Source organism: Seriola aureovittata, chromosome 19, assembly GCF_021018895.1.
Source record: "Seriola aureovittata isolate HTS-2021-v1 ecotype China chromosome 19, ASM2101889v1, whole genome shotgun sequence".
Classification (NCBI taxonomy): Eukaryota; Metazoa; Chordata; class Actinopteri; order Carangiformes; family Carangidae; genus Seriola; species Seriola aureovittata.
Genome location: NC_079382.1, coordinates 19,798,949 through 19,820,196, shown reverse-complemented (window position 1 = coordinate 19,820,196; position 21,248 = coordinate 19,798,949). Strand labels below are relative to the sequence as shown.

The 21,248-nt window shown below is 40.9% G+C and overlaps 1 protein-coding gene across 2 annotated transcripts in view; it reads left to right on the top strand.

Moving 5' to 3' along the window:
• Window positions 1–15,222, top strand: part of cd2ap (CD2-associated protein) — a 51,738-nt gene extending 36,516 nt beyond the window's left edge. The window contains exons 15-19 of one of the 2 annotated variants that reach the window (XM_056405068.1): window positions 2,985–3,097; window positions 3,817–3,900; window positions 7,706–7,914; window positions 8,516–8,579; window positions 11,867–15,222. In XM_056405068.1, the coding sequence (XP_056261043.1) occupies window positions 2,985–3,097; window positions 3,817–3,900; window positions 7,706–7,914; window positions 8,516–8,579; window positions 11,867–11,908 (512 nt within the window). In that variant the 3' untranslated portion in view covers window positions 11,909–15,222. Of the gene's footprint in view, window positions 1–2,981; window positions 3,098–3,816; window positions 3,901–7,705; window positions 7,915–8,515; window positions 8,580–11,866 lie in introns of both variants that reach the window. The other variant, XM_056405067.1, reaches the window with a different exon arrangement.
• Window positions 15,223–21,248: the final 6,026 nt, after the last annotated feature.

Here is a 21,248-nt window from a genome sequence, read left to right as displayed (position 1 = left end):
TTCTTCGATTCAAGTCTGGATCAATTCACGAATGTCAAAAATCGAATTTTGGTATTAAATCACAATAAAACCTTCAGGCAACTCTGATCGACATAAGAAAGTAACTCTGTCCACAGGCTGTTTCATTTTAAAGGACATACATCTGGACATAGTTGTGGATAAAAGTGGCTTTTCCCGCCACTAACGTTTGTAACAAAGAATGTTATTAACAGCACAAGTTTTTTCTTTTCGTCCCTCACTTCAGAAAAATATACCAACGTCTGTTTTCATTTAACCACTGATTCTGGTCAGTAAATGACACTATTTCTCTGTGTTTTCCTCCTTGGTCAGACAGTGACCTTCATCTGGACCAATCAGCTTAATTGCAAGTTATTGACTGATATTGATTTCAGTGGTAATCAAGAATCCGGTTCTCAATGGAGAATTGATTAGTCTCTCTGCATGTTGAAGAGACATGGATCGGATTGTATTTTCATTGATGTATTCATTTAAGAGAGTTTATTACTTACAAGTTGCCATTAGAGAAAATCTATTAAAAATCTTTTATAATTTATCTATAATTAAAACACAAATAGTGAAACTAAAAGGAAGGTTTTGCACATTTAATGTTTAAAGAAGAAATTAAAAAATGTATTTCTGCCGTTTTATAGTTAGTTTCAGACAAACGTGAATACTTTAAAAGTATGAGTCCATCAAACCCTGAGGCTGAATTAGCTGCAGTTTAGAGTAGAAGAATAAATAATAAATGGTAACAGTGAGTGAAATATTCCTCATGAACTTTTCCCTCACATCAACCTTTAAAAAAACTGTCAATTAACAGTGTTCAGCTTTCAGTTTTTACTTTATACTTATAATACTTTAACTTTCAGTTGAGTTTGGAAAAGTTGATCTGTGCATCAATATGCAAATGTGCCTCCAATAAAAACTTTGAAAGCCCAGAGGAAGATATGCAGCTTCAATTGACATCGCTTCCCATAACGAAAGTAGCGCAGTGTACGTCTGAGAGAAATCAAAAAAGACAGGAGGTGATAAAGAAACTGTGGAAAGGGGCATGAACTGACATCATTGAAAAGATTAATAGTTTGGAGGTTGATGTTTTGAGAGAAGGAGAGGAGAGTTTCATGATAAATGGAGGCACGGGGTGGAGCGGAGAGGGAGGCAGAAAGGTCACAGAGGAAAGACATCTGATATGGGTTTAATAGATCCAACCTTAGGGAGTTTTGTGTTCATGGCAGATGCCTTGTAAAGGTGGTAAAGAGCTGCTAAAGCTATTCATCGCTCACCACAAGCCAGTCTCACACACCTCACCGTGGAACATGAAAATTCAATCTTTCCTCCAGTCACAAGCGCTGCCATCCAACCGTCGCAGGTTACCAGTGGGTAGGTGCAAAGTGCTGTCACACAGCAGCTGAGAAAGTTTTTCAGCGTTACATAATGAAAGTGGGAATGACTCATTCTTTCCTTTTTTATTCTTCATTCCTCATACCGACACCCTCGTAAACAAGCTGTGTGTTTACTTCAAGGTACCACACATAAGCAGTTAACTGCATAGCCTTTTATTTCCCCTTCACCGCAGAAGGAACCAGGAGTGTATTCCTCATTGTCTATTTATAGCAGTACACACTCTCCAGTTTTACTAACATTTACATTTCTCTTGATGCCGTTTCCTGTTTCTCTTTGTAGCAGATATTCTGTTTTCATTCACTAATGGATTACAGTTGCTCCTACTTTGCTCTTTTTGGCTGGACCATAGCCCAAATGTCCATGGCTGACTGAGTGATCATAGCTCCGCCATTGTTCAGCCGAATGCCACGTGACTGAGCTGGAGTTTCCCCATTGGCCGTCGTTCTTTCAAAATGAATCAAGAACAGTTTATAGCTAACTTAACGCATTTGTCGCTAGATTTAGAGACTTTTTTTCAGCGAAAAATCTAGTAACTTTTTGGACAAAGGTTAGCTACTTTCCATGCGAGAGAGTTGCCAGCAGGGTTTAGACAGGACCAGAACGATCCAGAACGGCGTTTTGACACCTTGGATTAATAAGTGAACAAATCTGAGTGTCTAAACGGAGAGTGAGCCACGTGCTAGGTCTAGTCTTGTTTTTCGATTGCTGTTAAACTACCACTGACGCTGCAGCAAGTAAAATAAAATCCCTCTCCTTTAGAGCTCTACTGTACCATAAAGGAAACTAGCAACACATTCATGTCATTGACAGTATGTGTTCAAGGTTTATACTTATTAAAGCCAAACCAAGTATGAGATTTAAAAACATGAGTATCACCACTTCTAAGGGACCATGATCAGATCAGAGCTAAGAGGCACTACAGAACCAAATAGGAATCTCGTGCTCAGTACACACACAGCCTAATAAGGTCGAAGATCCTTTACATTGTTTAACTCTTCTGTTTCCTAAAGAGGTAAAACGGGTAGAGGAAATGCAATCTATTTATAGTGCTAGCTTTAGCCTGTTGGCTAATACATCAAAGAGGCTAAATGCTGCCTAAGGAAGTGCATACTCAAAATTTCAGAACATGTTATAGCTGAGCTTTTTGTTTGTGCTTACACCATTAAAATCCATAAAGTCCAAAGTGATTACACTCAAGAGTCTTTAACTTAACTTACAATTTGTTTTCATGTTGTTGTTTTTTTGTATTGACTTCCTAAAATATGTCCTAATTACACTGTGTTGAGTACAGCTTTTATCTGCTTGATGGACCATTTCACCCTTGAACATATGAGTGTATTAAATAAGTCATTTTTATGCTCGCTGTTATCAATCGCTGGCAGGAAGTAAACCTGTGCCCAAGCTGTTAGCCAGCACTTAGATTACATTCAGACTGAATGAAATGAAATTAGACGTGTTAGTTCAGCTGTGGTTTGTTCCCTAAGTCATGGCTGAAATGATCCACTAGAAATAATAATATCATCTTATCTTCCCTCCTTATCTCTTTCTCCGTCTCCACCTCTCTCGTGCACCCTCAGCAGATCTGATGAGTTTTGATGAGTTGTCGTCTACCTCGGAGAAGCTGTCTCACCCCACTGCGAACAGACCAAAGATGCCTGGCAGGAGGCTGCCCGCCCAGTTTGGAGGACATTCGGTGAGGTTTCAGCGTACTCGCACACACGCAGATCACAGCTCTGTAATAAATCTACTCAAAGAATATGTTGGCAATACATTTTTCTTCAGACATTTAGTGCCAGTTTCATGTTTGTGACAGTTTTTAAATACTTGATGCTAGACACACATTTGTGCAGTGACCAAAAATAGCGTTTAGGTTTGATACCCAGCATGCACCAGGGTTTTTTTTTTTTTTTTACCTTTTATACATCAGATCCGTAATTTTTCTTTTCTCAAATTTATGTGCATCTCCATTGATTTCCTTTTGTCTCTGCCGACCCTCAGCTCTCAGTTTTCTGAAACCTGTCACCTCCCTTCATTCACGCATGCTGGTGATGGTAAAAACCATTCACCAGCTGCACATTTTAGTGGAACACGGATCCGCAATTTGTACTTTGACAGCCACTTCCTGACCATAAGAGAGGTGGTAAACGCCCACTTAATGACAGCCTGCTCGGCTCTTTTCAAATCACCTTTCAGAGCAGTGACTTGTCAAAATATCAGTCGGCTGCACTCACCCAAGCAATTGTGCAAGATTAATGTCACTGTGGATTGGCACTTCTATGGCAGATGATTATCACATGTTTTTTGTCTCTATCTGTACGACAGGTAAGTCAGTCAGTCAGGAAGCTGTAAACTCAAAATCACATGAAAATACTGATGTAAATTAAAGACTAAATAAAACTCTTTCTCTCGCAGCCCAACAAGGAAGTGAGTGTGGAAAAATCCTTCAAGCTCAGTGAAGAGGATGCAGCCAAACCAAAGCTAACAGAAACCAGAAAGGTAGGTTACAGCAACATTATTCACCGATTCCAATCATGGTCACGGATGGTAAACAACACAAATGGCACTTTATCCACCAACAGCAGGATCCATACTGTTTGCAGCCTTCACATTTTTTGATTTTCTGAGATTTGTCAACATTTATTTTGCAAGTTCAAATTAACTTTTGGCTGTTACCTAGTAACTATGCATCACAAACTGGTGGTGTTAGCTGGCATTAGCTAGATAACAGTTGAGCAATGACCAACAGCTAATGTTAGCGTAGCAGGGGTTTGTAGTTCAGTTTGGATGATATCTGATATCAGCTTTAATTGTTAGCAGTTTGTCATTATTGGCACAACCAGACAACTGTATCACAGTCATATAATAATATAATATAAGCTAATATTGTAGAATAAGATAAATCCTCTGTGTAATGTAATGAGTACAATAATGGAAAAGTATCACAGTAATGTAGTCATGCTCACTAAATGTGAGCTGTAGTAAATTGGTCTGATTCAGATTCAAGTTGTCCTCAAGCAAAACACAGATTAAAACATTTGACACAGACCTGGTGAATACAATTACAAGCCACATTCACCCATTCACACAAATCACAGTTTGTGCGTTTTCACAGCGTCTCCTGTCCTCGTGTGTTGAAGCAGCGACCCTCCAGAAAAGTACAAACAAATAACCGCTTGAACCGCCACTAGAAAATCCTGGCTCAAACATAAGCACACTTATTTTACCACTTGTCTTTTCAGTCCAATCTCGTTTGCTTAATGACGACATCAACAAGTGCATGGGAAGAGTAATGGTCGGATCCAATGAGTTCCCTTTGGAAAAACAAGTCAAATAATCCTGTTGTGTAAAACAGCTCTGTGTTGTTCTTCCTGTTCCGGTGGATTTAAATCCTCGTCTTTCCTCCTGATTCCAGTCGCACTGGGTTTAATTTGAGCCTCACCATTAACCTTGCATCACAAATGCTTTTTACCCTTGGGATGCACGTATTAAAATGAAAGGATTAAAACATCCAGTGAACAGCTTATACAGTGTGTGGGGGTACACCGTCTATTCAGGAAACCAAAAAAAAACAATGACACTGTTTTGATCAAATGCAAAAGTTTAAAAATCTTTGTTATCATGTCTAAACAACAAGAAAACTGACATGAAAAATATTACATCACACCACCAGTCATCTAACGGTCACACAATCACACACACAGATCATATAATAATTGTACCACAAACACAGGCTTCAGTCTCGGCAACATCCGCCTCCCTCATTTACACATGGGAGCCCTCTGTGAATGAATGAACATGATTTGTCACATAATCAATTAATCAAGCATAAATTGGCAATACTTTTGTTGTACGGTATTGAATAAATCAAGCCATTGACACTGATTAACTGGAGCTGCCATGATAGAATTGAAAAGTAACATAGATGTCAGAACCAACAACAACCAAGATGGTACGATATAGATCTCAGCAGCGTCAAAGAAATAATAGAAATGATAAAGATTGAGCTGACAGGCAAAAGAAAAAAGAACATGAGCTCAAAATAATAAAAATGAACACCTATCCATCACGTCTTTTCTTCTACTGGAGCGACTCACTGCAGAGAGAACATAAACATAAACACATAAATAGAAATAGAAAGAAAAAGAAAAATGAGAGAAAAAGAAAGGAAAAGAAACTAAAGCCAAACTAAAAAAAAAAAAAAGGGAACTAAAAGTAAAAAAAAAAAGAAAAGAAATATAAGACATCCGGTGATCGTGATTTTAAGAGATGCACAATCACCACTCACATAGTGTGTGGCCTTCAGAAACACTTCCGCCCTTGTTTTTTTATTGCTTTTTTTAAAAATCTTTTTGTCACATCCACCTTCTTTGAAAGCATGACATGGACTTCTGTCGTGCAGAGCTAGAGCACTGCCACCCACTTTGTTATTCCACTGTGTGATGGAAACGTAGAAGAAACTAAAGTTCAAATAACTTCAGTGCAGACGCCGGACTTTGAGCAACATGGCGTTAACAATATCACAAACATAAAGAAAAAAAAAGCTAAAAACGTTTTTTACCTTCAAACAGCCTCACAAAACAAAACACACATGTCACATAATTGTCACCTTCCAGACTCTGAAACACTTCTCTGTGGTGTGTGTGTTTGTGGCGGAAGAAAGCGTGGAGCGAGGGAGATAGAAAGAGAGACAGTGGACCACCACCTGCTGTTCAGTCTTCCAGTTCAGGATTTCATTAATTGCCTCAGATGCTATCTAGTCTGGATTGGTCATGGTTAACTGAGACTAATTAGACCTGGCTGTTCAGCTGGGGGGGTACACAGCATCAGACCACCCTATTGTTAAAAGGAAACACACACACACACACACACACACACACACACACACACACACACACACACACACACACACACAGACCAGTCAGAGTAAAGCCTGGCTTGGAGCTCTCATAACACAGTGGCTCAGACCTGCAGAGGTGAAATTACAGGACGTGCACTACGTGTGTCCGTCTTTTCGTCCTCTTAATGTTTCAAAATGAAATTCTGACCCCTGTTACATCTTCACCAACGACGGTGAAGGAAGAGAGCAGAAGAAAGTATGTGAGCCCGTGGGCGAAAGGAGACATTAAAGCCACTGGATTCTGGGCTGGAGCTGAACAACTGGAGCAGCTGGAGTCTGAATGGAAACGGTTCTGTGACGAAGACGTTTAACCACTCTACGTTTTTTCATGTCCATGAAAAGATTTATTTGTGGTTTTAAGAACCAAAAACCATCTCAATGTAGTTTTACATCTCCTCTCTCAGGCTTCTCTCTGGAGCATCAAGTAACAACAGGTCGGTGAGCCAATCAGAAGAGAGGAGGCTCTGAGCCTCTCTACTGATTGGCTGACTGTTTTCTGAGTGATCCAATACAAATATAGCAGATTTCAGGTAAAAACACTCAGAGAAACCAAATCCTGCACAGGTTGGATGGTGGGTCCAGGTGGGCGGGGCTTGGTGACTGCTTTGTTGTGACATCACAAAGTTCCAGAAGTCCTGACGGCTGGTTTTAAGACTCAGTTTCTGAATACAGGCTGTGTGCATTTCTCTGTGGACTGAGGCTTTGATACTTTCACAGTATTAATGTAGAAGCTAGACCTGATCTATAATCAAACAGCACATGGATAACACCTTTATACAAATGGGACCTTTAACAAAAGACAACGCACAGTCGATGAAGAGCCAGTTGATGCTTTTGCATCAGTGCGATACAGATAGAAAAACCGAGCAGCAACTCTTCATTGGATGACAGAGAACGTCACCATCAAGCAGACTGTCATCGGCATCTGCATAGAGAAGCATGCAATAGAGATCAGTGGAAAAATCCTTCATTACAAAGACAAAGGCATATTTGAGAGTCCAGTGAGTTCAAAAACCACAGATAAAGTGACACAGTCCGAGGAGGAGTCATGCTTCGCTGTGTTCTTGACAAATAGGCATGTGGATGTGTGGCGTACATCACAGCTACGACACAGGCCTGAATGCTGACACCCCCCCCCACTGTGATGCAATGGTGAAATTGTCGTGGTATTTCTCCCCCTACTATGATGAAACGTTTCTATCCTGATGGAAGTGGTCTCTTCCAGGATGTCAAAGCCCTGCACAAAGGGTCACTGGATAATTTGATGAATGTGGACATAATGTGAAACGTTGTCTTCAGTCAGATAAGGGAATATGTTCATCTCTCCAATACACTTCCACACCCTGAAGATCTCCAACTGTCTGCCTTGATTTTACATTTTTCCTCCTCTCTTTATCTCCGCAGCCTTCCTCAAACACCTTATCCCCGTCACCGTCTCTCCAGAGGTCCGCCGAGACAAAGCCGAGCCCTGCGGCAGCACCGAGCTCCAACAGCGTCTCTCAGAGCAGCAGGGTTCGGCCGGAGCCTGAGGAGCCGAGTTCCCAGCTGGACGAGCTGAGGGGCCAGATGAAGGAGCTGCTGATGTCTGTGGATCTGCTGAAGGACCAGCAAATGTAATGAGACTCAGTGCGCATGGTAACAGGGTTTGAAGAGGTTGAATACGCCGGCCTGAAGAGGCTGTGGGGAGGGGACGAGGAGGGGAGGGGGCAGAAGTGTTAAATTGAATGTGTTAAACCAAATGTATCACGCAAGGTTTCTAAGCTTGTGGAAAGACGATGAGGTGTGACATGAATAATGTGATTTTCTGTTCATATGCATCCACAACACTCCAGTCCCTCTAAGCTCTTTTTTTTGTTTGTTTTTTCAACCAATTTTCCCCCCATTTTCCACATCAAAGTGATGTTGGTTACTTAATACTTTTCTGTATCATTATATATCATAATACACTATATATAGGTCTGTATCCGTAATATGGATCACTGAGCATTACTCGTAATTTCAGTGAAGTGAATTTGCTCTGACATTTAGTTTTTGTTTGTGGATGTTTAGCTCACAGTGTGTTGGCATTTAGGTTTTGTTTGATATCAAAAGAAACGTTCGCCATAGAGTTTGAATTAAACTTGTTTTTGCAAAGAACACACAGTAGTTAGATCATGCTGCGGCAGTGTACACGTGCTAATGAGTGCGTGTGTGTGTGTGTTTATTTGTTTCCAGGAAAGAGATAAAGGAGCTGCGACGAGAGCTGGATGAGGAGAGGCTAAAGCGTGTGGCCCTGCAGGTAACATTGATCCACACAGCAACACACCGCTGGGCTGTCCACATGAATTACTCTCATTAGTTTAGTCAAATATTGATGCGCAGAGTTAATGCAGCGCATAACTGACAGGTGCATACAGTAATGAGTTTTAATGACCGAACAACAGCAGTAAGAGGCTAAAGAGACCATCTCTGATTAGTGTGGTAAGAGCTGGTCTATGGGCTCTCAAGAACTACTTCATGAGACCATGTTGGGAAACAGATGTTTTTACAGTTGTTTTTCAGACAGTTCTCTATAACGTTGCCCTCAGTTGTTGATATGAAAAGTGCCACAGAAGTACAAGGAACTGAAACCTGTGAATAACTTTTCACAGCTGCAGGGAGCGACCCCAGGCTACAGCTTGTGAACATAGTTAATACATTTTAATATTAAAATACTCTAAGCCCTCTGTGCCTCAGTGCCATATGATAATGTTCATTAAATTCATTAAAGTAACCCTGTTTGTTACAACTTGAAGGAGCTATTTCTTAGTTTTGTTATTGCTATATAGCTAAAGTTAGCATTAGCAGTTGTTTACTTACTTACCAGTCTAGAAGAAACATTGTGAGTTCAGCATCAAACATCATTGCTCTACTCGTCAGGAGTTGTCTCCAGTGGTGGAAAACAACCCTGTTATTTTGCCTCTATTTCTATCACTTCTTTTCTTCCACATAACTTAGCATGCTAATCAGCTAGCTCCCATCCCTTTCTGATACCGAGTCACCGTAGCGTCCAGTCAGTCCTGAAGAAGCAGCTGCTCAGAGGACCTACTATAACCTCTTGTATTGTAAACACAACACTGGTAAGTAAACAGCTGTTAATGCTAACATTGGCTATGTAGCAATAGCAAAACTCACAAATAGCTCCTTTAAACATGTGTTTAAGTGAATGAATCTGCTGGAGGCACATCAGGCCATGTTTTCTATCAACCTGTTAATACCTCAAAACCAGATTTCTTTTGTTAAATGTCAGCCCCATGATTCCTACTGCCTCTTATCAGATAAAACTTCCAGCTGGGGTTGTGCTTTTGTTTTTGTGTTTTATTACTTTCTTACCTTGAGCTTGAGACTTAAAAATGTTCACCAAAAGTTACAAAGTTTGAGTGAAGTAGACATCTTTAGAGACAGGGAGGGTCTCTTGAAATTCACTATGGAGTTGCATTGTGGGAACTGTAGGATCCAGCATTTTTGGAGCTTAAGATTTAGCATTGCACTCTTAACGTTGTCTCATGACAGACAATAAAAAAAAAAAAAAAAGTCAGATCGAAATCTACGCAGCAGAACCAGAACATCCTTCTCTGTTGTCAATAATTGGCGCCTACATTACCCACTATGCAACTCTTCAAGCAGAGATGAGGACCAGGATTTGGAACGCCTGCATATTTATTATTTTTGTCAGATGCTCGTGAACGACTCAAAAGAAAATGTTTGTCAGTTAGTACAAATGGAGAACAAGTATAACCCATTTTTTTAGTAATAGTAATTTTACTATTTTACACAGTGTCTTGTGACCGCTGAGAAGAACTCCCCAGCCAGCGTTTTTCCCTCAAGCCATTCTAGCTTGTTAGCGCAGCGCTCAGTCGGTCGGCTGCTTTACTCGCTGACCTTCACAGTCCCTCAAGACTCTCCCTCGCTGCAGTCAGAAGCCTCTTCGCGCTCTGACGTGACCTGGACTGTGACCATTAGATTTTTCCAGTGAAACGGCAGCGGACACGGCCCAGCCCTGCGCAGCATGGCCCCCAATATAAATCAATCTGCAAGAGGAGAGAACCTCCTGCAGAGAGCCCCGGGCATACACAGCCCACACACACACACACACACACACGCACACACACACACACACACACTAGTCAAAGAAGAAGATGAATAAAGGAAAGAATTGCCGTCACACTTGTTGTCCCTCAGGACTTGAGTCCTGGGACAACAAGTGTGATGGCAATTCCTTCTTGTGAAGCTGCACAGAGTGTGTGATGCAGCGTGCAGAGACACATTCAGCTCCTGTTGTCTGAGGCAGATCGAGTGGGAGGAATCGGTTGGACCATCTTGCTGTTCTACGGCACGTATGTACGATGTGTTACGTAAAATCGAAGTTATAGTCAGACACGCGCGGCCTTCAGAGTCTTTAACAATGTTTCGGGTTGAAAAATCCACACTGTAGAGATCCAGTAGTTAACAGCAGGGGTCAGACAGCGCCTAAGGGTGCTCATTCAGATGCTTCCATCGTAGTAGTTGTAGTAATGAGGGTTACAGGAACAAGATGATGATTGGAATGGAGGATTTACAGCTTTCTCCCTTTTCCCTTCATGAGAAAATCTTCTTCCACTGACTTCACAAGTACTCAGAGTCTCTTATTATTTATTTATTTTTTACCACCACTGCCGCTTCAGCTTCTCTTTCTCTTTCTCAGTCGGACAGAGCTATACATTCTTATTTCCGTAACGCAAACATTTTCTTTTGTTTTCTGGGTATCGTTTCATCTTGGTTGTATGTGTGTGTGTTGGGTGTGTGTGTTGTAGCGGTGTCCGGTTTCGTGAACCATTAAGTCCTGTTGGTGTTTCTGAGTTTGTCGGGAAAATTTCATGTGCACGTATGTGTTTGGACTGTTTGTCCAATGGAAGTTGTTGCTCAAGTCAGTTAAAAGTTGAATCCGCTCTGATCAATCTGCACATATAAAGAGTTAATGTTGCTTTTTCAGAGGAATGGAATGCTTGAAATCAATTTCCTAATCTGTTCCGGTCTATTTTATAACCAAAAGTGTTCCTTAAAAAATGTGTTAAGATGTTCTTGGATCGCCTTCAAATACAGCAAACTTGCTGCTTAGACAATGACCTGAAATTACTGAGTTTCAAACATCTTTTATTAAAGTCAGAGAAAAAAACAGGGGGCTAAAGAAATATAAATACTGGGCAGAATAAACTTAACTGGTCTATTAGTGACTTTCAAAGTCGTGTCCGTCACCTTTAGAATCAGTGTGAACACGCTTTGTTAAGATTTGCTGCTCAGCTCATGTTCTCCTCCAGCATGGGGCTTCATTGTCATTTCAATTCTCCTAATCCCCGCCACTAAAAAATCCCTTCCACAGCGGGACACCTCCACCGCTGTGCTTCACAGCGGGGGTGATGTTGGCTGAATCATGGGCTCAGCCTCCTCTGGCAGCTACAGCACTGTGAATTATTTCACCCGAACTTGGTCTAGTTTCCCAGTCTGAGCAAGTGTGTGTGTGTGTGTGTGTGTGTGTGTGTGTGTGTGTGTTTGTGTGTGTCCTCACAGATGGAGATTGAAAAGCTAAAGAGGACCGTCCACTCGACGTGAAGCTCGTGCTGCAGTCAACAGCAAGCCTCAATGTCAGCTGCCGGCCTGTCGACCAACCAGAGAGCAGGAGGGCAGTTGGACGGCTGGAGAGAGGGTGGGGAATCAGATGAACCACCTCGAGCACAATCCTCTTTCAGTGATCTACAAAAAAAATAAACTCTCCCCACATTTGTAAGATTTACATTTTGCACATATAATTTTTTTCAAGCTAGATGTAATTAAGTTACAGATGTATATGTTTCTGTTTTTTCTTTTTTTTTTATTTTGCCAACACAAGAAAAACTGAGGCCTTACTTCAAACTACTGCGCTGGACTTGTAACTCTGCCACTCACACTCTCTCCCCTTCACTCTGGTGTTCCTCGATCTCCTCAGGGAGGAGGTTCACTCTCAGTACTACTGACTTTGTATAAAGCAGGGGGCGCTTGTTCTTTCCTCGCCTAATTTTCTTTCTCATATTTTTTTTTGATAATGCACAAATAGTTGATTTAAGAAAAAAGAAAAGAAAAAAAAAAGTAAGAAAATGTTTGATTTCAGTTACCGACTTTGGATCCTCACAGCAAATTATTTTGTCTTTCTTCCACGGCGCCTGTGAGCAGTACTCCACTCCACGGCTGCAGCGCTTCAGAGAGAGACACAGCTCTGCTTTCTGTTTTTCTTTGTCTTTTATATGTTTTCTAGCATTCCTATCCAGGGTAACACTACTGTGCCTGTTAAAAACAAAACTCTATTAAGTGTTTGATGGGAGCTTACATTTACCACGATGGTGTCTGGAAAATCTGCAGCATGATATTGTATATCTATATTTTTAAAGTCTACTGACATGCCTAGTCAAATGCTATACCGAGGGCCTCGTCTGTGCTGGTCTCTTCTATTTTTGTCAGACTGTTGCACCCACTGGGAATGTTCTCAGACCTTTTTTGCCAGAATCTCTGCAGGTGATGCAGACAAACCTCCACATGCAGAAAAAAAAAAAAAAGCTCAAGGAGAAGAGAAAGGAAGGAGTTGTTGCAACAAGATGTTGGCACGTTTATGGAAAAGACAGCCTCATTACAATCATCTCCATTTTTAATCTGGCCATCATCATCCCTGCCGCGGTCCACTCCACCTCTCCTCTCCCGTCTCCCATCCCTCTTTGATTCAAAGTGAAACTAATGATCCGAGAGGAGCCTCGTCTCTCTGCTCTGTACTGTGTTTTGCACAGCACTCATCCGTTGTCCTGTCGTTGTTGTACATGCGACATGCCTGTCGTCTCATCCACATCTCTTCCCACATTCCAAGTACACAAGTTAAAATAACTGGAAGCATAAAGTAAAAGCGTAAAATTATAATGAAATAAACTCATATTCTCCTTATTCTCATTCTGTTGGAGGAGCAAATGGTTAAAGCCCCTTTGTGTAGAATTGTGTGATGGTGTAATCTTTAAAAATTGTTCTCTTGAAACAATCCCACTGCAAATTGGTGCAATATATGTGCCTGCCAAAATGTCTTTTTTAGCCACGCTAGCATCACAGCTCTGGAGATCAGTCATCAGTGGGTCTGTCAGTTGATTGGTCAGTTCGCTGCTGTGGTCCAGATTGAAACATGTTGATAAGTATCAACAGACATTCATGGTCCCCAAAGGATGACCCTGGTGATCCCCTTTCTACATAACACCAACCAACTGGTCAAAGGTTTGGTCAAATATCTCAACATTAAATTCATACACAGGCCCAAAATTTACTACAGATGTTTATCATTATCGGATGATGTGTCCTTCTAACTTTGGTGATCCTCTGACATCTCATCTTGCACCACCATCAGGTCAAAACTTTAGAGTAACTTTAACACCACTCTGAAAAGCAGTGTTTAGATGCCCTCTCTGACCACACTCTACTGGGTAACCACACCCACCAGTGATGTCACAGTGTACTCGCACACCCTGGAGTACACTTCTGCGTCATTCCAGCAAAGGAGTTCAGCAGCAGCAATTCATTTTTTTATTATATATATTTTAAAAAATGACAGCGATCCCTTTTCTTCCCCTCAAACAGTTCTACTAAGATCCGTTCTGAGGTGGAGATTTTAGTACAAAAAATACAAACAAACAAACAAAAACTTGTAATTGCTTTATTTGGTCACGTCGTTACGAAACATATTTTTGGAGTATGTTAACATTTAGTTCAAAGAATAATCTCACAGAGCTGCTAGCTTGGCTGACTCACAAAGTCTGAAGTGTTCAGGACACATAGGGGCTTTAAGATGAAGCTCATCAACAGAAAATACAAAGGGTTGGTTGCTTACTGCACATTGCTGCTCTGTCAGCACAGAACTACTGTTACACTTAGGACACTAACTGTTCTTTGTAATACTGGGATATGTGGATTCTCACCACTGCTTACAAGGTTCAGGGCTGCAGAAATGTAGAGCATGGTGCAAGTCGAACTAATGCGATGTAGGATGCGAGTAACCCTCAGTGAGGCCTAGCTTGTATCCCTGAGCTCTGAGTGTACAGTGTGCAGTTCTGTGCCGATAACCAGTTTATCTCGGTGTTGAGATGCTTTTGAGTACCAAGTGTAACCCCCTCTGGCCTCCATACGGGTTAGAGGGATATTTAAGCCCTGAGTATTAGTCACAATATTGACAGTAGATTAAATTTTCAAGTCAAATGTTCTGTAATTATTTCATATCTAATACTGTGGGGTTTTTTTTTTTGTTTGTTTTGTTTTTAAAAAAAGAAAAAAGAATTCTTGCAGATATCTCACAAATGTCTTAAAGAAGCGTTACTTTACTTTTAAACATCCTCAGGCTTGATTCCATGTGTCCAACGTGTGTGTGTGTGTGTGTGTGCGTGTGTGTGTGTGTGTGTGTGTGTGTGCGCGCGTGTGCATGCTTTCGCTGGTGTCTGCTCACGAAAACATTGAAGTGTAACCGCGTCCATGATGCTAAGTTCTGGACTCCGGAGCGCTTTGACCAAGTTGATACTGTATATCTGACCTTAACGAGCATGGCACTCATGCAATATATTGATGCCTGACGTAAATAAAACAACCTTTCTTTTAGCACACGACTCTTAAACAATGTGGCTGGGCAATGAAATAATTACAATGTGGGGAAAGAGGGACCAGGGGGTTTGGGTGACAGCTCTTCATGTTATATCTGTAATGCAGCTTAACTATCACGTATTGTACATTCCAGAGTTTGACACCAAGAAAAACAAAAAATCTGTGCACATTTATAACATATTTTCAAGTGATTTTGTTTACATGAGCTGTATCCTTGCATGAGCTGAGATTCTTTCCAAAAAATGAATAAATATCATCTTTATTTACTGTCACAGACTATTCTGTTTTTCTTTGTCTTTGTGCGTCCCTCAGTGGCATGTGGTGACTTTTACAGATAGGCAAGCAGAGCTGAGGAAGCTACTACACCCCGCGCTCCTGGATCTGGATGCATTCTGCCTGGACATCTTCATCTTTCTGCACTCCAAGTATCAGGACTATTCCTTTGAACTGACACTAAACATATCAAATGTGAAGTATACGGGAAAAATAAACGATAAAGAAAAATCACTTCTATGGCAATCTTCAAAATTACCCTTTTAAAGGAAGTATTTGTAGGTTTTGCTATTGCTACATAGCTAATATTAGCATAGCTGTTTACATACCACTCTAGAAGAAGCGTTGCGAGTTCAGCATCAAATTTCATTCCTTTACTCTATTCCTTCTATTCCTATCACTTCTTTTCTTGTACTGAAGTTAGCATGCTAAGTGGCTAGCCCCGGCTCGGTTGGATTGTCTCGTCACTTTCCGATACTGAGTCACTGTGGCGTCCAGACTGCCCCGAAGAAGTAGCACTGCTCAAAGGACTGAAGTTCTTTCCAAGTCTGGTGAGTAAACAGCTGTTCATGCTAACTTTAGCTACGTAACAACAGCAAACCTTACAAGTAGCTTCATGATGCCTCAACTCTTAACTCCTCGACATCACGCACGTTGATCAAGGCGATTAGTAAGACGACTTATATTAATGAGATGATAAATCACAGTGTAATTTGCTAGTTTACTTGCTAATGCTACCGCTGAATGCCTAGGAAGAAAAGTGTTGAAGAAATCTTTTAATGCGCCCGTTTAGTTTTCACCGGCATCCGCACATGTGAGTAATAACGCGTGCAACATCCCAACTGATCTCAGAACAGTAGAAGCTGAGTCAAAGACAGTTTGGCAAGCACACTTCTGCTTTAGCTAATCACCAGTCAAGGATCCCAAGATTATCCACATTGCGCAACATCCAAAAAAAGCCTTTGTCGATGGGACACAGCCACGCCCATGAAAATGACGCAACCTATATATACGGCGGCTGGTCGTTAGCGTCCAGGGACAATAGCCTGCTGTGGCCATAAGGGGGCAGTAAATTGGTATCATTGTAACTGATGTCTGTTTTTAGCTGTAACTGGCGAAGCTCTGCGTGCCTTGTTTGCCCTGACAACTGGCATCACTTAAAAGTTTTCCCTGCCTCACAACAGCCTCGAGGCTTTTTCATGCTTGAATTCTTCAAAATGTCAGCGTTCTTGGAAATATTGAGTGGAAACTATTGAGTGTTCAGAGGAGAGAGAGAGAGAGAGAAAGAAAGAGAGTTTCTTAGGAAATGCAGCTTACAGTGAAATTAGCCGTTGGTGATGTGTTCATCTGATATTGTATCGGACTCCTTTCTGTCTAGCCTGGTGTGCCAGTTATTTATCAGTGAATTATAAATTCTGCATAGGAAGTGGACTGAGCCCAGTTATGAGACTGTGCAGTGTTTACAAATGAGGAATTATAAATGTAGATTTATAATTCTGCTCCAGGGCATCTGCTCTTATCCAAACTCCGACTCCACGTCTTAAAGCAATATTCAGTCGTATTACAGCCACCAGCCATAACTCTAACTCTTCACACAGAGTTGTATTACAAACTTTCGTCTCCCCTTGAGTTGAACACGTAAAAACTAAAATTAAAAATCTGCTTCGTCAGGAAGGATGTGGTTTCTTCAGATTTCGTTGAGAGTCACTAAACTAACACGCAATTATCAGGTTCTAATTAAAGGTTCAAACCCAACTCAGTGCGTACCTGGCATCACCTTTTTTGTTTTTGTTTGTTTGTTTGTTTTATTCATATAGTAGTGTGTTACTCATGGTGAGAAGCTTATAGAGAAAAAAGTGTTTTCCGCACCTTTTTAAATAGTTAAAAACATATTACTCCAGATTGTCTGATAGTATCGGTTTGCTGATATATAATGTTGAAGTGAATTTGGCACCAGGTTTAGGTGTCAGTCTGCAATAATTCAAAGGCAAGAGCTTCTTTCTGAACAAGTCATTTCACACTGTCTTGAACATTTGTGTTGAACAGATGTACAGGACAGGAAGGTTGTTGTCTCAGTAGACCAGACTGCAATGCAACCTTAGCTTATACGTGTCGGGGAAAGTGTGAAATACAGAACGCAGAAATGTCTCAGCACATCATTTCTCTTTCTGCTTCCTCAGAATAATCTGCTGCTGCTGCGGCGCTAAGCAACTGCATGCTGCACAGTCTCTCCAGAGGATCTTAAAGGTCATTCTCTGACATGAGGGTGAGCTTTAACTTAAGGGAGAGGAAGGGAGCCGTGGTCAGAGGGCAGCTGAAAATGTAAATTAGAAAAACGGGGAAACTCCTGGAAGTCTGTTTTTTTTTTTCTATTTTAAAAAGCTCAGAAGATAAAAATCAACCTTGTGTGTATGAACATGTTGATGAATGTTTGTTTGGACAGTAAGAGCAGGAACAAAAGGCCTCCTGTGGTAAATGAAACCAATCCACCAGGGTTTCTGTGGCAAGCAGCAAAACAGGAAACAGTCACAAATGAGCATGATATCTGAATTTCCTCCTCCTCCTTTCTCTGCCACTTTCTTAAGTTTAATTTGGCCTCTCTTTGCTTTGGCCCTTTTATCGGTATCATGTGAATTTTGGTCGATGCCATTTCATTTTCTTATTATAGGTTATAGTCATCCGTCCACATTTTGCCACTGGGACTTGCTGAACTTATCTCAGTGCAGCTTAAAAATGTTTTTTTTTCCCTCGCTGGTTTTTATATTTTAAATTTGGACAATTAAATTGAACCTTGACTCATCTCCATTAGTGCAGCAAGACGGGGTGGGGGATGCACGCACACAAGGTCGACACATGGCACCATTATAACATAACATTAACTTTACAGAGTACGGTCAAGACCTTACAATATTATAGAGAGAAAGCTGACAGTTATCACCATTATTGAGGACTTGGTGACAGTGGAGAGGAAGAAAATGCCTTTTTTACGGCGAGAGACCACCAGACCGGTTGTTAAAATGATAATAATGATATTTATAGGTATAATAAAAATAAAATTGATGATTATGATGATGATGATGATGACCATTGAGCAGCAGTAGAAGATCTCAATCCTGCAGCTCTAGAGTCAGAGATACCTGCAGAATGAGGACAAAGAGGAGAAGCACAAACTACAGGAGAGAGAAAACACAAAGTTAATGACATGCAGTAGAGTGATATAAATGCATGGAGAGAGAGAGAGAGAGAGAGAGAGAGAGAGAGAGAGAGAGAGAGAGAGAGAGAGACAGTAAGTGCTCAGTGCAACATGGGAGCAGCCTTGGCCTATAGCAGCATAACTAAGGGCTGGTTCAGGGCTCACCTGAGCCTGTCAGTACTCATGCTGCAGCATTTTGGTTCAACTGGAGGCGTTTCACTCAGTTGTTGGGACATCCTGATGATAAGAAATGATTGGTCCAGTCTACAGGTGAGAATGCATGGACTAGTCTTTCAGCCTCCTTTTAAAACAGGATGATTCTAATTTGCACACTATTGCACAGGTGGAAGAAGGATGTCCTAGAGACTTGTTTTATGTGTGAGGCACCTAACGTTTGTTTTTATGGTAAATAATTAACTTATTTTACATTAAAATGTTCATAGTTTAGCTTTGAAGGAGCTCTTTGTAAGTTTTGCTATTGCTACATAGCCAATGTTAGCATTAACAGCTGTTTTACTTACCGGTCTAGGAGAAACGTTGTGAGTTCAGCATCGAACGTCATTCCTTTACTCGGCCAGAGCTGTCTCTAGTGGTGAAAAGCATCCTTCCTGTTTTGTTTCCATTTCTATCACTTCTTTTCTTGTACTGAAGTTAACATGCTAACCAGCTAGCTCCTGTTTCATCGCTTTCCGATACCGAGTCACCTTAGCGTCCAGTCTTACCTGAAGAAGTAGCGCTGCTCAGAGAACGTGTTATAACCTCTTGTATTGTAAACGCAAACATGGCTGAAGCTCTTGCCAAGACTTGTAAGTAAACCGCTGTGAATGCTAACATTACGTAGCAATAGCAAAACTTACAATGATCTCCTTTAAACATCCACTCAAAAGATGAAAAATAGCAGCAGATTAAACATAAATACTACAGCTGACTATTTACTACAGCTAGCTGATTAACACAGTAAAGAGCAAGATATTTCCCTCAGGAGCTGGTTGAAACCAAAAACAGAGATAGATAGATAGATGCTTTATTTATTTATATGTGAAAAGAGAGGGAATACTAGGCTCACGAACGACTCTAAATGAAAGATAATGTTTTGTTTTGTTTTTGTTTTTTCTGTTGCTTTTTGAAAGTTTGTGGAATCACCATATCATCAACTAAATACTTTCCCCTGAAAACCAAGATGGTATCAGCATAGTATCTTTTAGCGGCTCAACTCAACATGTCATTATCACTGCACATCTCATCCACCACAGTCAGGAAAACCCCAGCATATTGATGCTTGCGCTAAACTATTGCACTTTCATCTAAAATCACCGTCGTTACTTCAGAATAGTGACGACAAATCACAGACAAGCAGAAGACATAATTGGACATGGGATAATTGCACTGCCACAGAAAGGGCATCGGGCTCAGCCTCCATGAAACTCTATAATGGAGGCACAACAGGTGTTCAGTTTCCCGCCTCGTGGAGAGGGTCTATTATGATAGTGAGTGTGAAAGCTTAGTGAGGGCAGACTTTAATCTGTCTAGAGGATGATTATTTAAATGATTTTAGTGTAAACAGATCCACCTTACATGCTGTCTCAAAAATAAAACATAATCACACAATTTGCCTCTGAAAATAATATAAAACAATAATCATTACTTTTTTTTTTTTTGTACATTAAAAACCAAGGGAGAGCTTTTAGTGCTGATCACATTAATCTTAAAGAGAAATCAGATCAGCTTTTGTTGGAGCTGATAATGTGTCCTCTTTCTCTGCACCCTTCTGGCTCCATGTTATTTTATATCCCCAGCATATCTTGGAGTATATCTTTAGAAAACACGGTATGTCCTTCCAATGTTATGCAGACGACACCCAGCTTTACCTCCTGCTTAAACCTTGTGATCCGTGCAGCGTTAACTCCCTCCTGAATCACACTGATGATGTAAAAATCCTAGGTGGAGCTTCCTTCAGATAAACCAGAATATAACCTAAGTCGTAAAATGAAAATCATTCCTGTTTGTTAAACATTTGGAGAATGTAGGTCATGCTTTTATTTCCTCTCACCTCGATTCTTGCAGCTCTCTCCGGTTCAAGACTCCACACTGGTACCAAGAAGAGAGACCATATCTCCCCCTGTGATCTTCCCTGTACGGCCCTCTGTCCACTGCTTACCATAGAAGTGTCCAAAGTCGATTGAGGATTTTCCATTGTTGGAACTGTGGACTATTACATTTTCTCCTTCCGGTGTTATCTTTAAAACCTCTCCAAAGACCCAGCTGTTTTCTTTGGCCTTTTAACACTCACCATGAAGACATGACTGTTTCTTTTACTTTATTTGTTTTCTGCGCATTGCTGCCGTGTGTATGATTTTATTCACATATTCTATAATCCACTCATACAGTATGTCTCATCCAAAAAACTACTAACTAATCCAGATTTTAGAGTTTTTAGAAGTCATCCTCTGGGAACCATGAATATATAGCAAATTAGGACGAAGGGTTTTGAGACGTTTTGTCACGGACCACAACTCCAGGTTTGTGATAAGTGAAATTAATTAATTTATCCCTTCAGTATATTCCTTCTGTTTACTTGTAAAAGCCCCCTGTCTATAAGATACATGTCTAAATGTGTGTTAAAAGTAGAATGTCTGTTAGCTCATGTGTTAAGCTCATTCACAGTCGTAGAATCTCACACAAACACACACGCCTTTTTTTATTTCATACAGTACGCCTTCACCCAAAGGCCATTTTTCAGACTGTTTCAGTGTGTGTGTGTGTGTGTGTTTGTGTGTGTGTGTGTGTGTGTGTGTGTGTGTGTGTGTGTGTGTGTGTGTGTGTGTGTGTGTG